The 20,249-nt window shown below is 41.6% G+C and overlaps 1 protein-coding gene across 4 annotated transcripts in view; it reads right to left on the minus strand.

Annotated features, from left to right (window-relative positions):
- Positions 1 to 20,249, minus strand: part of ppfia4 (PTPRF interacting protein alpha 4) — a 68,496-nt gene that overhangs the window by 1,592 nt on the left and 46,655 nt on the right. For 3 of the 4 annotated variants that reach the window (XM_086291972.1, XM_086291973.1, XM_086291975.1), the window contains 28 exons: positions 19,848 to 19,949; positions 19,546 to 19,710; positions 18,774 to 18,848; positions 17,818 to 17,889; positions 14,981 to 15,202; positions 12,849 to 12,983; positions 12,020 to 12,154; positions 11,765 to 11,848; positions 10,908 to 11,039; positions 10,670 to 10,732; positions 9,981 to 10,072; positions 9,732 to 9,861; positions 9,038 to 9,234; positions 7,266 to 7,494; positions 7,127 to 7,162; positions 6,903 to 7,024; positions 6,582 to 6,694; positions 6,207 to 6,288; positions 6,021 to 6,102; positions 5,618 to 5,818; positions 4,975 to 5,037; positions 4,583 to 4,609; positions 3,060 to 3,235; positions 2,822 to 2,919; positions 1,867 to 2,042; positions 1,317 to 1,385; positions 1,046 to 1,232; positions 809 to 906 (listed from right to left, as the gene is read on the minus strand). In XM_086291972.1, the coding sequence (XP_086148098.1) occupies positions 848 to 906; positions 1,046 to 1,232; positions 1,317 to 1,385; positions 1,867 to 2,042; positions 2,822 to 2,919; positions 3,060 to 3,235; positions 4,583 to 4,609; positions 4,975 to 5,037; positions 5,618 to 5,818; positions 6,021 to 6,102; positions 6,207 to 6,288; positions 6,582 to 6,694; positions 6,903 to 7,024; positions 7,127 to 7,162; positions 7,266 to 7,494; positions 9,038 to 9,234; positions 9,732 to 9,861; positions 9,981 to 10,072; positions 10,670 to 10,732; positions 10,908 to 11,039; positions 11,765 to 11,848; positions 12,020 to 12,154; positions 12,849 to 12,983; positions 14,981 to 15,202; positions 17,818 to 17,889; positions 18,774 to 18,848; positions 19,546 to 19,710; positions 19,848 to 19,949 (3,324 nt within the window). In that variant the 3' untranslated portion in view covers positions 809 to 847. The remainder of the gene's footprint in view (positions 1 to 808; positions 907 to 1,045; positions 1,233 to 1,316; positions 1,386 to 1,866; positions 2,043 to 2,821; positions 2,920 to 3,059; positions 3,236 to 4,582; positions 4,610 to 4,974; positions 5,038 to 5,617; positions 5,819 to 6,020; positions 6,103 to 6,206; positions 6,289 to 6,581; positions 6,695 to 6,902; positions 7,025 to 7,126; positions 7,163 to 7,265; positions 7,495 to 9,037; positions 9,235 to 9,731; positions 9,862 to 9,980; positions 10,073 to 10,669; positions 10,733 to 10,907; positions 11,040 to 11,764; positions 11,849 to 12,019; positions 12,155 to 12,848; positions 12,984 to 14,980; positions 15,203 to 17,817; positions 17,890 to 18,773; positions 18,849 to 19,545; positions 19,711 to 19,847; positions 19,950 to 20,249) is intronic. The other variant, XM_086291974.1, reaches the window with a different exon arrangement.

Raw genomic sequence — 20,249 nt, forward strand, 5'->3', positions numbered from 1 at the left:
ATTAAGTTGCACCTGCTTCTTGATTCATCAAAGTTATTAAAAGTAAGTTATTAAAAATACTGGCGGTTGCCAGAGCTACCCCTCAGTCTCCTAGCAGATCCAACTATGGCATCAATTTCAAAATACCAGACGACATCTTACTTGATTTATTGTGTTCAAAGATTTTCAGAAAACTTGACTTCTGACCTTGACCTTGAGTTCAAGGTCACCAAGATTCAAACTCATCCAAGATTTTTGGTAACTGCAACTATGGTATGAATTAGAAAATCCTACTTTCTCGAGCCGTTGTATTTCTCTACTTGGGTGTTAACGCCATCCACCAGCTCAGGTAGGTGATGACAACATGCTGCCAGTCTTTAGCTCTCTTCCACAGTGTCTCTTTTGTCCTGTCTCCCTGAGCCTGGTTCTACAGGAGGGTTCTTCCTGTTAACACTAGCATCCCCAGGTATGCTAGTACCTCACCTTGCTGGGTTTCAGTACACACCTTGCTGTGTACTGAAACCCAGGTAGTTTTTCCTTCCCACTATCGCCAAATGCTTGCTCATAGAAGGCATCTTTACCTTAGAATATACAGCGCCTTCAGGCAACTCTTATTGTGATTGAGCTCTCTCTCTATATAAAAAAGAACTGAATTGATTGATGATGATTAAAATTTTGGATACAGCTTCTGCTTTGATTGATCTATTGTATATGCAGTAGTAAACTCTCAGACTTAGCCTGCACACCTTTTGTTAATTGCCTCTTGAAAGTTAGAGTCCTACAATGCTAGCTGTGACCACAGTATCCTGTCCAGCTTCTGTTCGCTTACCTGTCAGCATTAACGCTCCTGTTAGTAAGTAGAGAGTAGTTAACATGAATAGGTCCGCACAGCCGAGGGATCAAGTCTCGGGGTTGCTGGGGGAGGAGCTTGAGAGCATTGCACGCAATTGATTTTGAGCACAGCAAGACAGAGAGGACACGACATGCAGTTAGTCAAGGCAACCACAGTGAGGCTCATAGCTACATACAGAAAATGAACTAGGTATTGCTTAGTATTGTAACATACCTTCAGGTTGAAGCTGTTTCTTGGATGCCAAATTCATAGAAGGCGGCATGGACATGGACGGCATGCGGAAGCCAGCTGGCAGCGTTTCCATGGAGCCTGCCATCATCCCCAGCCCAGTCCCTCCTTCACGTGCCCGAAACCTCTTGCGCCATGATGGAGAGCGTCGAAAGGACTTGTCATCTCCACTCTTCAAAGACAGAAAAGCAAGGTGAGGAAATTTGCCTTCTTCAAACAACACTGTATTTGATTTATATAGCAGCTTGAGAGGTACCTCCTCGAGTCTGCGGTCAGTCCCTAAAGCTAACAGGTTGTTGAATTCCCTCTCCAGAACCTGTCGCGCCTGAAAAACAAAAACCCGTTGAATACAGTAAAACAACCTCTAAATAAAGAAACATTTTTTGGTTGAACATCCATCAATCAGTACATCCCTTTTCTTCTGCATATCCAATTCAGCGTTGCAGGCAGGCTGGAGCCTATGACTTTTAAATATAGACAACTGGGCCAGATTGCTAATGTGTACTGAAACCTGGCCAGAAAATAGTTGAATTCTGGGTAAAGATACCTGTTCACTATACAAAAATCGAATGGGTAAAATGTGTGAGATATTGCAATTTGAAATTAAACACAACTTACTGGTTTATTTTAGGTTTAAGTCAATATTCTGCACAGAGACTTTGTACTTTTTTCATAATTCCTTGTAAAATGGACAAAACTATACTTTCAATTTTGTTATACAAAAATCCAACTTTTCTTCCCCTAAAAATCAGTTCAGTCATTCCATGTCGAGTGTAAGGAGTCAATCTATTTTCTTTTATATCCACCTGTGTGTTCTGCATAGGAATCTGCAGGATGAGTGCTAGGCTGCTGTAGTCGAAAGTTTCATCCAGAGCGACGAGCGCTCCATGAACGCCACTCTCCAGCAAGTTGCCGCTATACTCCCTTAGACCAATGGACTGGACCCAGTGGATCACCTGCTCATTGGTCCACACCAAAACATCTACAATAAAGGAAGAATAAATCCGATACATGGTACATACCAATGCTGACAGACTGTCAACATTAATCTGTCCCAAAAAAGCAGTGACACTGTGTAAAATTTTATGTATTATTAACATTATTATATATACCAGAAAATTGCACAAAAATGTTAAATGTTGAGACTGACAAATGTTATTACTTTTTAATATACTGTATATGATTACTGTGAATGATTAATATATCCAAACATTTTTTTAAACAGACCACCCTGAATTAAAAAATAAATGTCATTTGTAGAAAAGTTCAGAGAAAGCAATAGAGAGATAATGTGCAGGTCCACATAGTGTCAACTCACGGGCACACTCCCTTTGTTCATTTAAAGCACAGCTGTCAGCCAGCTTTCGAAGTTGGAACAGACGGGGTGTGTGCATGTGTGTGTGTGTTTATGCGTTTGTAAACAGGGCAGGATTCTGATCTGACACGACAGCTGAGTCAAGTTCATGTGCTGAACTCAAGGTCAGAAGAGCGAGAGGTCTGGCTAGGTCTAAGTGTGTGCATGTGTCTGTGTGTGTGGAGCACTTTTGGCAAGTGAGGTTTTAGATCATAAGATTGGCTTTTTGACAGTTGAAGGAGCAGCTGTTTGAATGCTCAGTCCAACCTGACGCTATCAGATAAAACCACTAGGTGGTACTCTGGCCTGACGAGACTCTCGATGTGTCGATGCGTGCTTGCTTATGAATCTGTGTTATGTTTTTTTTTTTATCACTATGTGTGTATCAGGGTGTGTGTAAACTCTACCTTTCATGTCATGTTGGCTATCCTCTCTTCGCCGCTCTAGGTCTTTCCTGTCATAATTGAGTCTTTTCAAGCACATAATCCCATACTGCAGACTAGCCCTAATACACAGACCGACACAAACACAGAGCAGCACATATACACCATTAGCCTCCTCATCTCCATTGCTAATGCACCCAGTTAGCAGATGAAAGAGAAAGCGTATCAAACAGAAGCTAAGCTAATGGCCACAGCTACAGACCTGTGGAAGCTGTCCACCATTTTGAGGTGGCTCCTTAGGTCCTTCTTGGTCAGATGGTCCAGCATTCTTGCGTCCACCAGACACTCCATGAAGTAGGAGCGGTACTGAGGCAGACCAAGGCTGGGCAGCCATTCATTTCCTATCCACTCATGATTCATGTCTCCATATGCCAAAGTCTGTAAGGGAGAACAGCATCCAATGATGAGTGTAACAGAAAGATGAAAGACTAGAAAAACTGTCTGTGATATTTTTCACAGGGAATAATTTGGACTGAACAATGTTTATGGCTCCATTTTACATATCTATTACTTCTATATATCACGTGTATATATTATCGCTTCCACTGCATTTTATGTACATATATTAAAAAAAATCTGTCTTCTAGTGTATTTTACTTTACACGGTACCACTTTTACATAGTACAAATCTATCTTTCTCTATCTATCTGTCCCTGAGGCAATCTGGGTTATGCTAATATCTTAGTGGTACACTGAGACAAATAAGTAGCACTCATGTTTTTCTTAGCCAGAAATGTTTTCAGTGCTTTTTATACCCCTGTTAACAGACTCAAGAATGCTAACAACAGACTTAATATTTTGTTTACATTCAACAACAGCTGCTGGTTAAGCTATATAACCCACCTATTAATAGGTAGAAAATAATTATCACTTCATATCATTGTTATATATTTATGTCATACGCTATTACTATTTATATATAATCTGAAAACAAAGTTGACTTAAAGGTACAGTCATTCATTTTTGAGTGTTTATTTTATTTATATCTACACACTGATAATTACATCTTCCAACAAACTGATGGATCCTCATAAACTTAGAATTACGGTACTCCATTAACAAATACATAGAAATAACTGCTGGTTTGTGTTACCCCTCCATCTTGTATACAGTGGTGGAGATGGAGATCGCCATTTTTCCTAATCAAGTTTTATGCGTGTGGCCAGAGAGAGAGAGCGCCAGTTTTATATCCTCTATCAGAATGAATAGATATGGACAGCTGGCATATCGACAGCTACAGATTGTCCACAGATGATCGGCAGCCAGAGTGTTTTGTCCTATAGCAGCCACCGTAACTGAAGCGGAAGGGTGAGTGCAATTTTCTATCTACTGATATCTATTGGTTTTATCTATTTTACACACTGTAACTTGAATTGTAACTTTATTTAAGTGTGTACCTGTCCAGCTATCTACATGGGGACCACTTTGAGTTTTTGATCATCAAAGTGAGGACATATCAAACAGTGAAGACCCGAATGCTAGTCCTTAGAGTCCTCACACCCTTTCACACCAAGGCCTGTTTGAGGTTTATAACCTTTTTAGGTTTAATATCAGATAACAGATAACAATAGCACTGAGAAAGTGATAAGGAAGGGGCAAAAGAATGCATTATGTTGTCGCATGTCCTCACAAGAGTAGCCACACAATTGTGGCAATATCTGTGTGTGAGCCTCTGTACACTTTCACTCTGTATGTAGACAGATTTTTGCAGATCAGCAGCCTCACCTGTGCCCAGCTGCCTTCCTCATTCTCCTGAGTAGCAGCATGGTAAAGATAATGTTTGAGTTAGAGAGACAGGAGCTAATCAAGCACACACATACTAAACATTCAGAAACATACGCACGCAAGATCTTTGCAGTAATTACATATCAGCACTCGTAGTATTAATTGACCTTTGCATGAAGACGCAGATCACATGACCACAGTTTACATCAGTTAGCATCCAATCCACATACAAATACCAGCAGAAGCATTGATGCATATTAGTGTATGGTTTAGTCGACATTTGAAAGGGGTCTTCCAGGAGAGGACATATGTGTGTCACGGTGGGGACAGCGTGAGCGTGAGAGGGTGTCAGGTGGGGGTAATGGGGAAGGGAGCACCCAGATGGTACTAACCGCTTTAGTGGAGGAAGCCAGGTTCTCCATCTCTTCATGAGTCACCCACACATTTCCGGAGGACTGCTCAGAGGACGAGAACACACCCAAACACACACACACAGACATGAAAAAAAAAATCATGCATACACGCAGGCGCACACAAACACACCCAAGAATGCACTCATGTATATTTTCACACATTTCAACCCCCACGCACCCACACACACAGACAAAAAGACACACACACACAGAGACAAACATTGTGTTGAGTGATGCCAAGGGAGGGAGTGTATTTCAGGCAGGTAGCTTGTAGCTTTATCTGGCACTAGTTGTGTGTTGTTTCCCCACGGTAACCCATGCAATTTATGGCAGCTGAAAAGGACAAGTCAGCCTAGTTGAAGGCATGAATCAAGCCTCTAATGCAGTCTGAACAGAAGCACAAAAAAAGTGTGAGGAGGCATCACTTGAGAGTGCAGAGTGAAGCTTAAGACGAAAAGTGGATCAGCTTTTGAAAAACTGTTCATGTCACATTCCTGGATTTTTTTTTCTTTGCTCGAGGAGCTTATTTACTCATGTATTAAGTATTTATGTTTGCATAATTACGTGCCTGTAAGAAACATTTAGTTGTGTTATCTGAGGTGCAGTGGGTGTGTTTGTTTACCGTTCTGGAAGTGAGCGGCGCAGAGGGGCTGGTGAGAGAGACCATCTCCTGGATGGCCAAGCGGAGTTTGAGCCGGTGCAGAGGGTTGCTGATGCCAATCTCCCGCTGGATCTCTGTGTCTGACAGAGCTGACATGATGGCTCCGCTCTTCACGTTGGCACGACAAGCTGCCACATACCAGGCTGGCATACCCACCCACAGCTGGTGAGAGTCATCAAGACATTCAACGTCATTACCACTCTCCCCATAAATGGTCATAATTATAGAAGAAGTTAGTGCAGATCGGGCCACGTGTCAGCTCGGTAACTGATAATACTGCATTCCCCTCCTACAGATGGCAGCCTGGCATAAATAGAGGTCACTTTTATGGAAACTGGGAAGGGTTTGCAGATTAGTGGAATACCTCTAGCCATGAGACAACAGTAGGCCCATCCCATTGAGCAAATGGCAGGCCTTTTTTTCTTGCATCTTCCAGAAGTTCATGCCTAAGGAGGGTATTAAAAGTAAAGGCAGACATGTAAGTAAATAATAAAAAAAGATGGCTTTCTAAATCATTTTAGCAACAACTGAAAAACAAATTGATCATTACTTTTTCTTCAGTCTTCGGTCCCTCTCAGCCTGCGTGCCCAGTTTTCCCAGAGTCATAGTGTCACCGATCCCCATCTCAAAGTCTGAAATATGACACCCTCAAAATATTGATTCTTCATACTTGATAAACATAAAGCACAGATTTTGAGTAAAATGCAACTGAAACATATAAAATCAAAGATTTATTTATCAGTCAAATAATTAATCATTCATGTAACATTTTATATGGTACTTGTGTAACAAAATGACATGGAAGATTTACATGTAATTAAATTAGTTTAAATAAGTATATGTGTCTCTTTCTCTGTAAATGCACAATCACTCATACAGTGTGGATGAATGTGGGCAGTTATGTGGTTTGTAGTCTGCAATGTACCTGATAAAGCTGGTAGAGGCTGTCCTTCCCTGCTAACAGTTTGGTCCATTCGTCCCTTCTCTTTTTTTCCAAACAATCGCCCAATGGATGATTTGATTCCTTTCTTCTGTTTGCTGCAGCAAAGAGTAGCCAAAATAGTATTAATATGGCATTTACATTACCATCAACAATAATTTGGTGCCCACAGAGGACATAGTAGTATGTTTTTGTTAAATCTGGTACTTAGACCTTTGCCTTTGTCCTCTCCAGTGTGACACAGTTTGTCTTCATTTACTCGCTGCGTGTTACTGTTAGTGTGAGCGTGTGAATGTGTGTATTTACCCTCGTCCATCCTCCAAACTGCCAGTGAACTGGGCAAAATTGGTTTCCAGCCGTAAACTGCGGGGGGAAGAAGGAGGTGATGTCTCACACTTGATAGTTGCTTTGTCCACTTCCACTGGGGACTGAAAAAAACAAAGGTAACTCAGCTTAGATGGAAAAGTAGACAGTGAGACAAACAGTCAAAAACCCAGACTGTTGGATATAAGATACATTTGCAAACTTACTGCTACTTTCCTTCTGTGTTTTCTCAAGTCGCTTGGCTAAAAGAAACAAAACAGCACATGGTAAGATCACTTTTGTTTAACTTCCACATACTGCTGTCTGTGTGTATATGACAGGCTTAGCGCGTGTGTGCTTTCTGACCAGAGTCATTATGCCTAGATGGTGGCTGGTATTGCGCCCGTGATGTTTGGGTGTAGAGTGGCCGCTGGTGGGTGGGGAGGAGGATGATGCCAGCGACTGAGCAGTGGCGGAAGTGGGCAGGGCCCGTGGTCGTAGCGTCACATTGAGTCCGTCCATGCTGCCGCTGTTCACGCGAGACTCAATCTCGTCGGAGCGCAGGTCTGCAGACTCCCTCTCTACCTGAATCATCCTGGTCACACGCACACGCACAGATACCCGGTAAAGTCGAGCACTTGGCCTGCTGTCTCTTAACTAACTCGTACGTTACAGATAATATATTTGCAGTGATCGATAAAGTAATTTAAAATCCATAATAATTACTTTCCTATTTACTTTGAATTTTTTTTCATCTTTAGTTCTTGTTCTGCACGCAGTGATAAAATGTTTCTTGTTTTCAGTAAATCTAGGAAACGGTAATATATGATATTAAATAAACTGGTTAAAGTGTGATGAAAAAGAGCAATAATCCCAAAATAATGGATATAAAACACCATTAGTGTAACTACGATTTTATTGCTTTGAGGGAGTGTGGCTCTTTTGGAGCATAATCAGCAGCTACTTTGCAATTTCTTTCCTGCAGCATATTGTGAGGTGTCAAAAAGAGGACCTTGTTTAGTATAAACTGTTAAAAAAAAAAGAAAAAGAAAATAGCATCCTGTTTCAGCAGGAAAAATAAGTGAAAGGTTCTATCAACCTGAAATCACCTCTGTGTCTATTTTTTGTATACAGTAATTGCATTTTGTTTCTGCCTTCCCCTTGATGATTTACTCACAACTGTACTTCTCACTTTTTTCTTTTTTGCATTTATCCGTTGACTCTTTAAAAGCTCTTTTAATCAGGAAGTTGAATTCACAAAGTCCTGAATGATCAGGTTTCATCGCATCTTAAAAGCCTCACAGTACCATATTATTACAATAGAGCAGCCTTACTTATGGTTCATAGAGGTTCCAAAAGTAGAGGCCGAGCCTTCAGCTATCCTCTTACATGGAACCAGTGTCCAGACCTTTTTTTTTTTCAGAGCTAAACCTTCCCCAATGCTTTTAATATTAAGATTAAAAGACATCTTTTTGATCAAACTTTCCATTATGTGTGTATTAGATGACTTTGAAACACCAGTCAGTTATGCTGCTATAGAGTCAGCCTTCTGGAGACCTCCCATGATACACTGAGCACCTCCTCTCCTCTGCTTTCCTTTCTTTCACTGTCAGTGCATTTATTATATGCCAGTAGCTTTGTGCCTTCTCTCTGGCGTAGTTTGTGCTTTGTCCTTTATGCTTTTTTGTTATCTTTTTGTGCCCTCCTTCCTCTCTTTGGTTACTCGTCTATACAACTGTTCACAGCAGACGGCCTCTATTCCTGAGCCTGGAGGTGTCTTTTTGTTATAATGAAGTTTTTTTGTTTCCACTACTGCTTGCCCATAGGGGATCAGTGGATCATTAGTTTTCTATCTGTATTATTATAGGGTCTTTATGTTACAGTATGGGGACCTTGAGATGACTCTAAATAAAATGTCTCTATCGGTCATGGTGCATTCTGTCTGACTCCGGGCCTTTTTTTTCCAGCACCTTTATTTAGTTGCACAGTCGTCATCATGTTCCTTTTCATGTAGCTGGTTTGGTATTGTATTTGGTATTGTGAACTTTTCCTATCTGTATCTTTTTTCTTGGTGTTGCACTGATCCCAACTTCCCCACGGGGACTGAAGCTGCAATGTAATGTGCCTGTAAACGCCACCTTATCTCTTCATTGATAGCATCAAGCTGCTCCTGCAGCATGAGGGCCAGAGTCTGAGCATCTGATTGACCACTGGGGGAAAGCAGGGCTGAGCTAACATCATCATCCAGGTCTGACTCTGCTTCGATGTCGCTGCCAAGGAGGTGGCTGACGCTCCCACGCAGAGATGGGTAGTCCTGTTCAAACACCGCACACACCTAAAGAGAGCATATACACATTGGCATACGCACACCAACAATGGTTATTTTTGAATACAACACAAATACAACACATCCTTGAAAAAAACACATATAAATATACATAAAGAACGTGTTGCATGGATGAGTCCTGATTAAATGCAATACACTTAAAAATCACTATGTGACACTTGTGGCCAGCTATGAGAATAAATGGATGAACAGGAAACTTACATCACACAGCATGTCCATGGCAGCAAGTGAGAGAGACAGGAAGACACAGAGGTTAGTAGAAAATGGGAAGTTAGGCATGAGGATCATCACACATCAGCCAAGCACTGACACTTACTAGCAAAGCAGATATGAACCTGGATTAAGCACCCGTAAGCAGCTGCATGTGGTTAGAAGAGCAGTTGAAATGAGATCTCGATCTCTGCAATCATGTTTGTGTGTGTATGCAAGGAGCTGTGGGGTTTCTTTGGGGATATGAAAAAAAACCCAAAAAACACAATAACCACCTTGTTTGGGTCGTCTCGCAGCGCTGAAAGTCTGCCCTTTTGTGCCCGCCTGATCACAGTTGTGCTGTAGTGGCCATCCTGGCCCTCAACCACGGAGAAGCGAAGATCGCTGGAGCTACCCAAGTGAGATCTGCAATTTTATACGTGGAACAGATCAGAAAAAATGACGGATAGTACGGTAAAGTATAAATGGTGGTATGAGGGAGGACAGAGGAATGAGGAGGAACGCAGAGGAACAGCTATATGTACCGAGGGTGAGTTCCATCTCCAAAAGCCCCACTGCGGCGTTTCAAATGGTCAATCTCATTTCTTAGCTTGTCAATCTCTCCAATCAGACGTTCCTAAAGGAAAAATGGAGGCATTATGGACAATAGATTTTTTTTCTTAAGCAAAAAATAGCAAGACTAAGGCTAAGTAAAAGTCCAAGTAAAAAGTCTAGCTTACAAAAATATTTTATCAAGGATGAATATTCTATTAAGTATTAAAGAAAAATGTGTGCTCAGCCTTAGAACAACTAAAGTACTAAATGGATATTGGTTGTTTGTGCACTAAGTATAAGAAAAATAGAGACATATTGACCTGACTCTGTGTGAAAGTAACAAAATCTTCCAGGTCACTGTGCCATGCCAAAATTAGCCTTGCTTATAGCAAATATTCCCAATAGGTTTGACTAACTCTTGAAGGTGGTTAGCTAGTTTTTAAAGTGGAGGCCATTTCAGCTACTTTTTGTATGGTTGTGGGAAATTTAATCCATAACATGACTTGATTCATATCACCTCCTAAAAATTTGTATTAAATTAAAAGAGTCAAGACACATGGACAAGAAAACTGTATTTTTGTAAAAAGTCACCAGTTATTATGAGGCAGGAACGTTGAAAGCAAGAAGACAATTGTGTTTTTTTAATGGTTTTTAGGTGATTCACCAAAGCCATACTAACCCTGGTGTGGTGAAATTCTTCAAGTTGTTTCTGGCAGTTCTCGAGGTCCTGAATGAGAGCGTTCTGAGAAAAAAATAAAACAAAACAAAAGAAACCAGACATGACCCTGCATCTGAACAGATCTGTCCTCTAAGAAGAACATGTCTTGTACTGCGCATTAATTTGGTTTGTGAACCATAAACAACAACAATATGAGATGATGCTGTTGCTTTGATGAGCGCGTGTGCACAGGCCTTGCCTTGTCCTCCAGGGCAGCCATGCGTTCTTTCAAATGTAGCTGCAGCCTTTCATTGGACTCGGTGAGCAGACGATCCACAGTGTCAGATAAACGCTTGTTGTGCTCCTCGTTCATTTTCTCCCTCTGACGAGCCTGATGAGCAGAGACGGAGAAACCAGACGAGGGGAATGACATCATCAAATTTTCTCTTTGATACAGACTCAACGTGGGTGTATTTATGCAGCTAATCAGGCATCTCTACACGGATTAAAGGATGAAGTGTGTATTTAGCCCTAGATCACCAGCTGCCAGATATAGGTCTTCTTGGCCAACAATGGATCTAACAGTCTGAATGATTTAATTATAGTCATTTACATCATGATAAAAAAGGGGGGTTAAATGGCTTCTCTTAAACGTGAAGCGCTCTGCTTAATATGTACTCTGAAGTAATTTAATTCACCTAAATTGACATGGGGAAACACAAACACCCATCTGCATCCTCAGAAAGCTCTTTTTACTAAATATAGTCATGAGATCGCATGGAGAGAGAGAGAAATTAGCCTTGCGTGAATTATTCAGAGTCTAAAGATAGCAGCCAATCAGTCTTATAGGGGAGAGGGGTGTGTGTGCATGTGTTGCAGCAAGATATGTGAATTTGGTTTGAATTCATGCAACAGTGCACCGGGAAAATAAAGAACTCTTCTTGAATGTGTGTTTCCTGTGTGTTTGCGTATGTACACGTATGCATGAGGGAGCACACAGCCAAGAGTCAAGGCATCCAGCTAATGTGGGGCATCAGCCCGCACGTGCACGCATTATCGTGAGAGGTCAGAGAGAACCTGCAGGGCTGCTGCACACATACACACAGGCACACACACCCTTCCTAGCTCCTGGTTCTTCTCCTCCAGTTGTGACTCCAGCTGTCTGAGCCGCTCCTCCACGTTGCCATGGCGTTCCTCGGCCTAAAGGGGGAGACACGCACATGTCTGTACAACTGCCTCAAGAAGAACACTGCTCTCCTGCAATCTTATCTATGTTTTTTATTTGTAAGCCATGTGAATCTTGTTATATCAGTAACATTTGCAAAAGCTTCTACAGCTTTGTGTGTGTGAGTGTGTGTGTGTGTGTGTTACCTTGGAGAGCGCTGCCACTCTCTGTGCCAGTTCAGCCTCTACCTCTGGCAGTGTCTCAGCCTTCCTCATGGTCTGAGCCAGCCTCTGCTCTGCCATCTCCAGCATCTCCTGCAGCTGGCGCACCTTCTCCTCACTCTAACAGACAGACAGACACACACACGCACACACACACACACACACGCACACACACGAGTGATATTATTGCAATCACAAGAGAGGTGTAATCAGTCTACTGCAGCCAGCAAGTAACAAGGACATAACATATGGTCATTCACAGAGGATGTTGCTGGTGTTTCCCATGCGGAGCTGAACTTAGATTCACCCTGAACTACACATGAACCTCGGAGCAGCGTGTTTCGATTGCTCACTCACTGACGATAATACTCTCCCAAACTTTAAATGTATTTTTGCAGATGGCCGAGGCATGAAATATTAAAAAGAAATAAAAACAGCACACATAAGCCTGGATGCACAATTAATACACTTATGTCACAGTGTATCAAAATAAATGTGATATTTCTGGTATCCCTTAACAACACACTAACATTATAAAACAGTCAAGGATGCCTGAATACAGCAGAGGAATGAAAACATTCTTAAAAACGGACTGAATGGCTGTTTATGACAGAAATGCCTACCTTGTTGTTTGTTTAGGAAGGTGACATTAAGCAGGTCAACCATCATCTATTTCCACTTAACTTTTGTTTTAAAAACAATTATCTACAAATGCATGTTTCTGAATGACAATTATGCACTCAGCCTGTAATAAAGCTCATTATGCAGACTGTTGGGTTGTTAACTGTGTGTGGCTAATGCTGCCGAGTGTTACCTGTCGGTGCAGGGAGTCCTTGGTGGCTAGTTCGTTTTCCAACTTGTCGTTGAGGTCGTGGATGTGTGTCGTCTCTCGCTGAGCAGCCAGATAGCGTTTCTCCAATGTCGTTATCCTCTCCTCCATATCTTCTCTCTGCAGGTGGAGAAACACAACATTAACAATCAAGTCATATAGTAACAGTCGATCATGTCTACTACACTTGCAGGGAGCAAATGTTTTTAGCTAAGCTTTAGTTTTTATCCATCTCCAGGTTTTCATCAGTGCATTTTTAAACATTCAAGCAAATTTAAACTGTACACTGATCAAAATGGCTACGCTGCTACGCTGGACCAAGATGGAAGTGACTGCTAAGTGATCCTTGTTTACTGCTTATACTGTACTTCTCCCCTGTGTATAACCAGATAGATAGTATACCGATTTATTTTTCAGTATTCAGTTAATGTTTGCCACGGTTCCTAAATTAAAGAAACACACTTTATCCAGGAGATGTATGGGAACTCTGTCGGTCATTTTAAAGAAAAAAGACTCCATCGCTGGATTCATCATCTCTGGGAATGAGGAAAACTCATTCATGTATGTCCAACACTTAGTTGGAATATCGGCTGACAACAAACGCTACCTTTTCTCCTGAATCACAGACGGGAAGTAAGCAACTGCTCCATCCTCCTGTCACAGCCCTGCCCTGAGCAAAGCTTGTGGCAAACTGTGTGCTAAAACTGCCTGTTGTGTCTGATTAGCTTTAAGTTGTTTCCAGTCGTTTCTGGTCCCTGTACAGCTGCAGCGAGAGCTTGGGTCACATTGCCAGCGGTAAGTCACACTGAGCAGGCAGGCCTGCACTTTGTCACCGATTCTGTTCATAATATTTATGGACAGAATTTCTAGGGGCAGCCGGAGGTGGAGGGTAGAGGGTTTGGTGGTCTTTGAATATTGTCTCTGCTTTTTGCAGATGATGTGGTTCTGGTAGCTTCATCAGACAGTGACCTCCGGCTTGCACTGTGGCTGTTTGCAGCTGAGTGTGAAACATTGGATGAGAAGTAACACTTTTGACTATTAGGTCATGACTCTCAGATGGATAAGGGCGGTGTGCACACTCCCAGGTCTAGCATGAGTTGCTACACCATATGGAAGAATTTAAGCATCTTAGGGTCCTGTTCACGTGATGGTGGATCCAACCCAACAGGCAGGTTGGTGCTGATGTCAATTTATAGGTCAATTGTGTTTACATTCCACCCTCACCTATGGTCATGAGTGACTATAATAATAAGACCAGGGATACAAGGGTTGGTTATTTCAGCGGGACTCAGACTAAAGCCACTACTCCACACTAATAGGAGACAATTTAGTTGGTTTGGGCATCTGATCAGGATGCCCCCGGGATGTGTCTCGGTGAGTGGTTGTGGTACAGGACATGCTGAAGAGGACTGACTGGTTTTTGGTTTCAATATGACCCAGACCCAGAGTTTTTTCATATATACAAATACAACAAAAACAATGTTTACTTGAAATTACTGAAAATGAACGGATACTAGAGTCAAAGGAAGCTTTAAAATAATAGTATGGATTACACTTGGAATAAAAGTTTTATTAAAGAAAAGTAAAGTTTTTTGTTTTGCATAATATGCTAACTAATAGTAACTTTGCAATAATTATAATATTTCTTTCTTGATATTAATATTAATTGCATAACTAATGTTGCTTTGAAAAGAAATTTATTAAATATTAAAGAAGTATATTAAATATATTGGTGGAATAAGGGTCACTAATATTATATATATTATATATACATATTTTATATATATTTTCCCAAAATGTAATGAACTTTAAAAAGTTTCTTCTAATTAATTACTTGAAATAGCTACATCCACGCTACACAAATCTATCTGCCTTTATGCAATGTGGTCTTTTTGAAGGACTGAGAATATGACTCAATGGCATAAGAAAAATCTTGTTACTTTGTGAAATAACAAGATAGGGAGTAATAAAGGTCCACGACATTTCCTCATAAATCAGCAACTGATTTATGAGGAAAATGTTTACATTTTTCTTCCTTGCAAAGTTGAACATTTTTGCTGCCCACTGCTTGCTCCCAGAACCAAAGCACATTTTTTGACTCCATCCTTTACTGTCACCTCTCTCTGTTCCCTCTGTTGTTTGATTGACAGCTCCTCGCTGCGGCTCAGTTCTCTGCGTGCATTCGCAAGCTCTGCCTCGAGCTCAGTGACGCGGTGGTTAAGAGTGGCACAGTGCTCGCGGCTTTGAGCCAGCTCTTTATTGGTCCGATCCAGCAGCTCCTGAAGCTCAGATGCCCTGCTGCCGTCATCGTGGGCATCTATAGAGCCATTGGGAAGTCTCTGTAAGGCAGACACATACAATTAGCAGATCCATCATTATATACACTTTTCACATAAAATGCATCTCATGTATTACACAGATGCAAATCTACATGCTGTGTTTGGAGGGTATCTGATAAAGTTCTTGTTTTAGAGTTTTAGAGCTGATAAAGTTCTTGAGTGACCTAGATCAGAGTGGTGGGTTTTATGCATACAGGGTTGGGTTATGTGAGGGTAGGCTGCTATGTTGTTGTTTTGATGTTGTTTCTCTTCTTTCCAAAGCTCAGAGTGCAGTTAATTCCAGGCTCTTAATTAAACAAATCTTCAGGGACACATTCAGACAGCAACGCAGTGGGCAGCCAAAGTTAGCAGGACCCCCTCTGCTCCGTTGTGTTTCCATTTTGCCTGTGCATGACTTCCTTACAGAAACGTAAAGATTCACACAAATGCCCGGGGAAATAGGGCTAAATAGTGTGAAACTGTGTAATATGGCACACCTGGGGATCCATGAGTGGCTCCCTGTGACTGTAAAACAGCGTGGTACGAGCTCACGAACTAAGAGTGTGTCACTATCACTGTGTAGGACCCTGTAATGCTGAAAAAAGCATTTTCATTTTGCGCTTTCTTGAATAAAAATATTCCTCACTGAGGGCTGGTTGCAACATCAGTCCGTTCTCACTCTCAACTTGTCAGGACTCGTCGGCTTTAGTGGCGTTTTTCACAGTGCAGGGTGGGCTAGCAGAGGTCACACAGAAGTCCCAGATGTGATAAGGCCAAAGGGATGTGGTGATGTTGTCATTGTCGGGGGACATGCAGTGATGACACTAGGAGCAGGTAACTGCTGTAGCCAAGAAAATGTCAGAGCTGCTTGACAGAAAAAGAGATTTTTGCCTTATATTGAATCTTTTATGTTGTGAAATGGGGTACACACCCCCATCACCATCAACGGCGCTGCTGTGGAGAGAGTGAGCAGCTTCCGCTTCCTTGGTGTACATCTGGCTTATGTGGTCAGTACACATAAACAAAACAGTGAAGAAGGCGCAGCAGCGCCTCTTCTTTCTCAGGAGACTGAAAAGATTTGGCATGAGCCCCCGCATCCTCAGGACCTTCTATCACTGTGCCATTGAGAGCATCCTCACTGGATGCATCACCACCTGGTACGGCAACAGCACCGCTTACAACCGCAAAGCTCTCCAGCGAGTAGTGCGGTGCTCTGAACGGATAATTGGAGGTGAGCTTCCCTCCCTCCAAGACGTCTACAGGAAGCGCTGCCTGAGGAAAGCGGGGAGGATCATCAAGGACTCCAGTCACCCCAGCCATAAACTGTTCAGACTACTTCCATCAGGAAGGAGGTTCTGCAGCATCCGGTCCCGTACCAGCAGACTGAGAGACAGCTTTTTCCATCAGGCCATCAGACTGCTGAACACTTCATAGACACCTCACCTCCACTACTGGAACTTCAACATTATGCACTACATACTGTACAGTAATGCCACTGTTTTGCACATGTCTCAACCAACTCTGTATATTTTTTATATATTTTATTTTATTGTTTACTCTATTTAATTTGTAAAATATGTATACACACACACACACACACACACACACACACACACACACACACACACACACACACACACACACACACACGTAGAAAAACATATTTAGTATACACATCCAGTAATGCATATACTATTATATATTGTACATATATTTATTAGTCTCAGATGTAGCCATTCTTATATTTTGCTTGTTTTACGTTATTGTATTTTTGCAGAACTCTGTTGCTTGTGAAGCTCGCACACAAGAATTTCACTCACATGTACTGTACCAGTGTACCTGCACATGTGATGTGACAATAAAAGTGATTTGATTTGATTTGGCATATTTTAAAGCTAAAATAAACCTAGCCGTGCAATCTAATGCCTAAACCTAACCAAAAAAGGCATAGAAATGAAAAAAAAAAACTGTACCAGGCAGACAAACTTTTCTGGTTTGGCTTTTGTTCTTCCTCATGTGGAAAATTGACACTATAGGTGGTCCTGTGCAATGGAAAACGCTCTCATGGGGGTACCCCTTGTGTAGCAAGAAATGGTTCCTGACAAAGCATCTTCATGTAATGAGTTGGGAGTGGGAACTTGTGGCAAAACACTGCAGGGCAGTGGCTGTCAGCAGTGCAGCGGGTGTCATCGATAAATGTCCTAACAGAGTGTGTGTTTGCACACTTCACACTCTGTGACATCTAAACGGCACTCACCCTACTAATGGCCACACTCTAGCCAGTTCTCTCTTCTTTCCTCCCCCACTGCCTATCCTCCATGCTTTTGTTTTTTCTTAATAAAAAGTTGATACATTTCTTTTTAGATGTAAATCTTTGGTTTTTCTATCTGATCCACTCACAGTCACACGTGTTTGTTTCAGCCCCAGCCTCAAACCAGGCTTGAATGAAGGGCAAGAGTTAGCAACCCAATCAGAAAGGTAAGGGAAGATTTATGCTCCTTTGTGTATAGATATGTGTGGGTCACTGTGTAGGAGGAAGACAGAAAGGAGATACAAAAGCAGACGGGCAGACAAATACTATCAGCAGGCACAAAATAAAACACATAGCACAAAAACAATCACACAGCCAGGAAGACCTTCCATGTAGGTTTGGATCCATCTGTTCGCTCCACTGAGTCACCATCCTTCCTCTGTCTCACCATGTTCAACTGCAATGTAGATTAAAAAGACCAAAAAAAGAACACTGAATAAACGTACTTACTTTTCTTGTCACTTAGTCGATCCAAGAACAGAACCCAGCCTCCCAAAGGGAAGCATGGCTGCCAGACAACAAGATCTCTCATGTTTTACATATCTGCAAATATGAATAATGCTCAAAAAAAAAAGAAAAGACGTGCGAAGGAGGATTCGCTTTAGTCAAATAAGACTCTTTGATCAGTGCAATTTACAGTAACAAGGTTTGATTTTGAATCAAATTAAGAATTTGTTCTTTGTTTACCTTTTAATGTATAAATCAGGAATGTCAAACCCATTTTACATCGGTGTAAAGACATTTAGCTACACATTTAATCCCCGATAAGAATTAATGAGGAAAATAAGTCCAATCAACGACATGTCTCAGTTTGTCTACATGATAAATGTGTAAAAGTACATTAAAAGATCTGTTTGCTGAGGACAAATTTTTCAGTAGATATTTGTATAGTAGGTAGTGAAAAACAACGGGGGAGGTCTTTATCAATAGGAAAGGCTGGAAACGTATTAAAATAGAGTTAAAAGTTCTAAATCTATGCGCTTCTTCACCTTTCCCAAAGCCTAATTGGGCTGAATTGGAGTCTTTGTGAGGACGATTTTTGCCCCTGAGCCCTATGTTTCACACATCTATACATAGATGTTTTATGTATATGAACAGAGGATTGAGAAGACTCTCACACAGTGTGATACGCAAATTGTATATCCGATCACACTCGAGGCATTACCAGATGTCAACTAGGGATTGAGCAGATGTTTTACTTACCATCAACGACACACATAGACACACACACACACACACACACACACATAAAAACTCTGCACATAGATACGCATTGCTCACCTCTTGCGTGGTAGTTGCTAGCTGCCCCTCCAGGGTGGCAACCCTCTCCAGAGCCACCCGAAGCCTCTCTCGCACCTGCCAAACACACCGTCCACACGTTTAATCAGTTATTTTAAGCTTTCAAGGCAAAGCAATCTAAACTACATGATTTTTAGTTTTCACTTTTATATTAACCTCCTGGCATCCACATATGTGGACATCACATTTTGGGTTGTCTAGACCAACATACTAAATTTTGCTCTACAAGGGCCTGATATCCACTTACAGGGACATTATACTGCCTCTGTTTTATCAAAATTTAAAACGAATGTCTTCATATGTGGCTCTCATTTTTCTTAGAAACACAAATTGTGTAAAAAACAAACAAACCGGTGATTCTTTGTTTTTACATTCATCGGGTCCCAATCAGCCCAAATATCAAAGAGAAATTAAACATGCACGCTGTGGAAAAGTTCAGGTTTTAGGAGATTAATATAGAGTCAGATTATTTTTTCATCTGCATCCATTTGCTGTACAATTCTGTTGCCAATGCTGTTTTCTCTTAATAAAGTCTCATGACTTCAGCCACTGTCTGTTTTTGTCCTAAACAGAGGTTCGTCAATAACTAAGAAACAGTGAAAAAAGGCAAAAATTCTGTTAAAAGACACATTTGAAGCAAGAAACTGTTAAGATATTGTGTCCTCAAGTTTCTAGATTTGTCATTTACTTGTCAGAACTAACCTCTGTCATGCAATATGTGTGTGTGTGTGTGAGAACGAGCGAGAGAGTCCACCTTTTCATCCAGAGCCTTGTGGTGTTCAAAGAGCGACTTCAGAGCTTTGAGGACCTCCACCTCGCTGGAGACTCCAGATGGTGGGGGTGCCTGTCTTTTTACCACTGTCATTCTCAGACTACGTTCGTGACGAGACACCAGACACTCCAGGTGCTCCAACAGCAGCTACAGCACGAACACACACACACCAATGTATGCATGACCAAAGAGAATACTAATTCCAGAAACATTGTTTGTTTTCATCAGCGTCAAACACACGCACGCCCTCAAAGACACACACGTACACACATAGACACACATACCCTGGTGTTGTTCCTTTCTGCTTTCAGCTCAGATATTTCCTCCTCTTTCTCCAGCAGCTGCTCGCGGCATATGTTCAGCTCCTTTGTGAGGGTGGCAAACTCCTACACAACAAATACACACACAACACCCATACAGAGGTTAATACTGTATCACTGATCGAGGTAATGGCTGAGTGCGTTTGTTTAACTGAGCACGAATCCAGCTGCAGTCTCGTAGTTAAAGAGTGTGTGCATGTGGCCGAGCTGTTTGGTGGCCAGACACAAGCACAAACAAGAGGAACACATTATCAGCAGGGGATGTCAGGGCACACTTAAATAATGGGCAGTCTAGGGTGGCTTCTCCAAAAATAAAAGTGTTCTTGTGTGAGAGATGATTTCTGGGAAAAAATTTTCTGTGCATCT

This window comes from Aulonocara sp. 'chitande type north' Nkhata Bay, linkage group LG5, assembly GCF_057382095.1.
Source record: "Aulonocara sp. 'chitande type north' Nkhata Bay isolate Kocher_YH1m ecotype deep benthic linkage group LG5, A_spYH_male_GT1.1, whole genome shotgun sequence".
In the NCBI taxonomy this organism is placed as follows: Eukaryota; Metazoa; Chordata; class Actinopteri; order Cichliformes; family Cichlidae; genus Aulonocara; species Aulonocara sp. 'chitande type north' Nkhata Bay.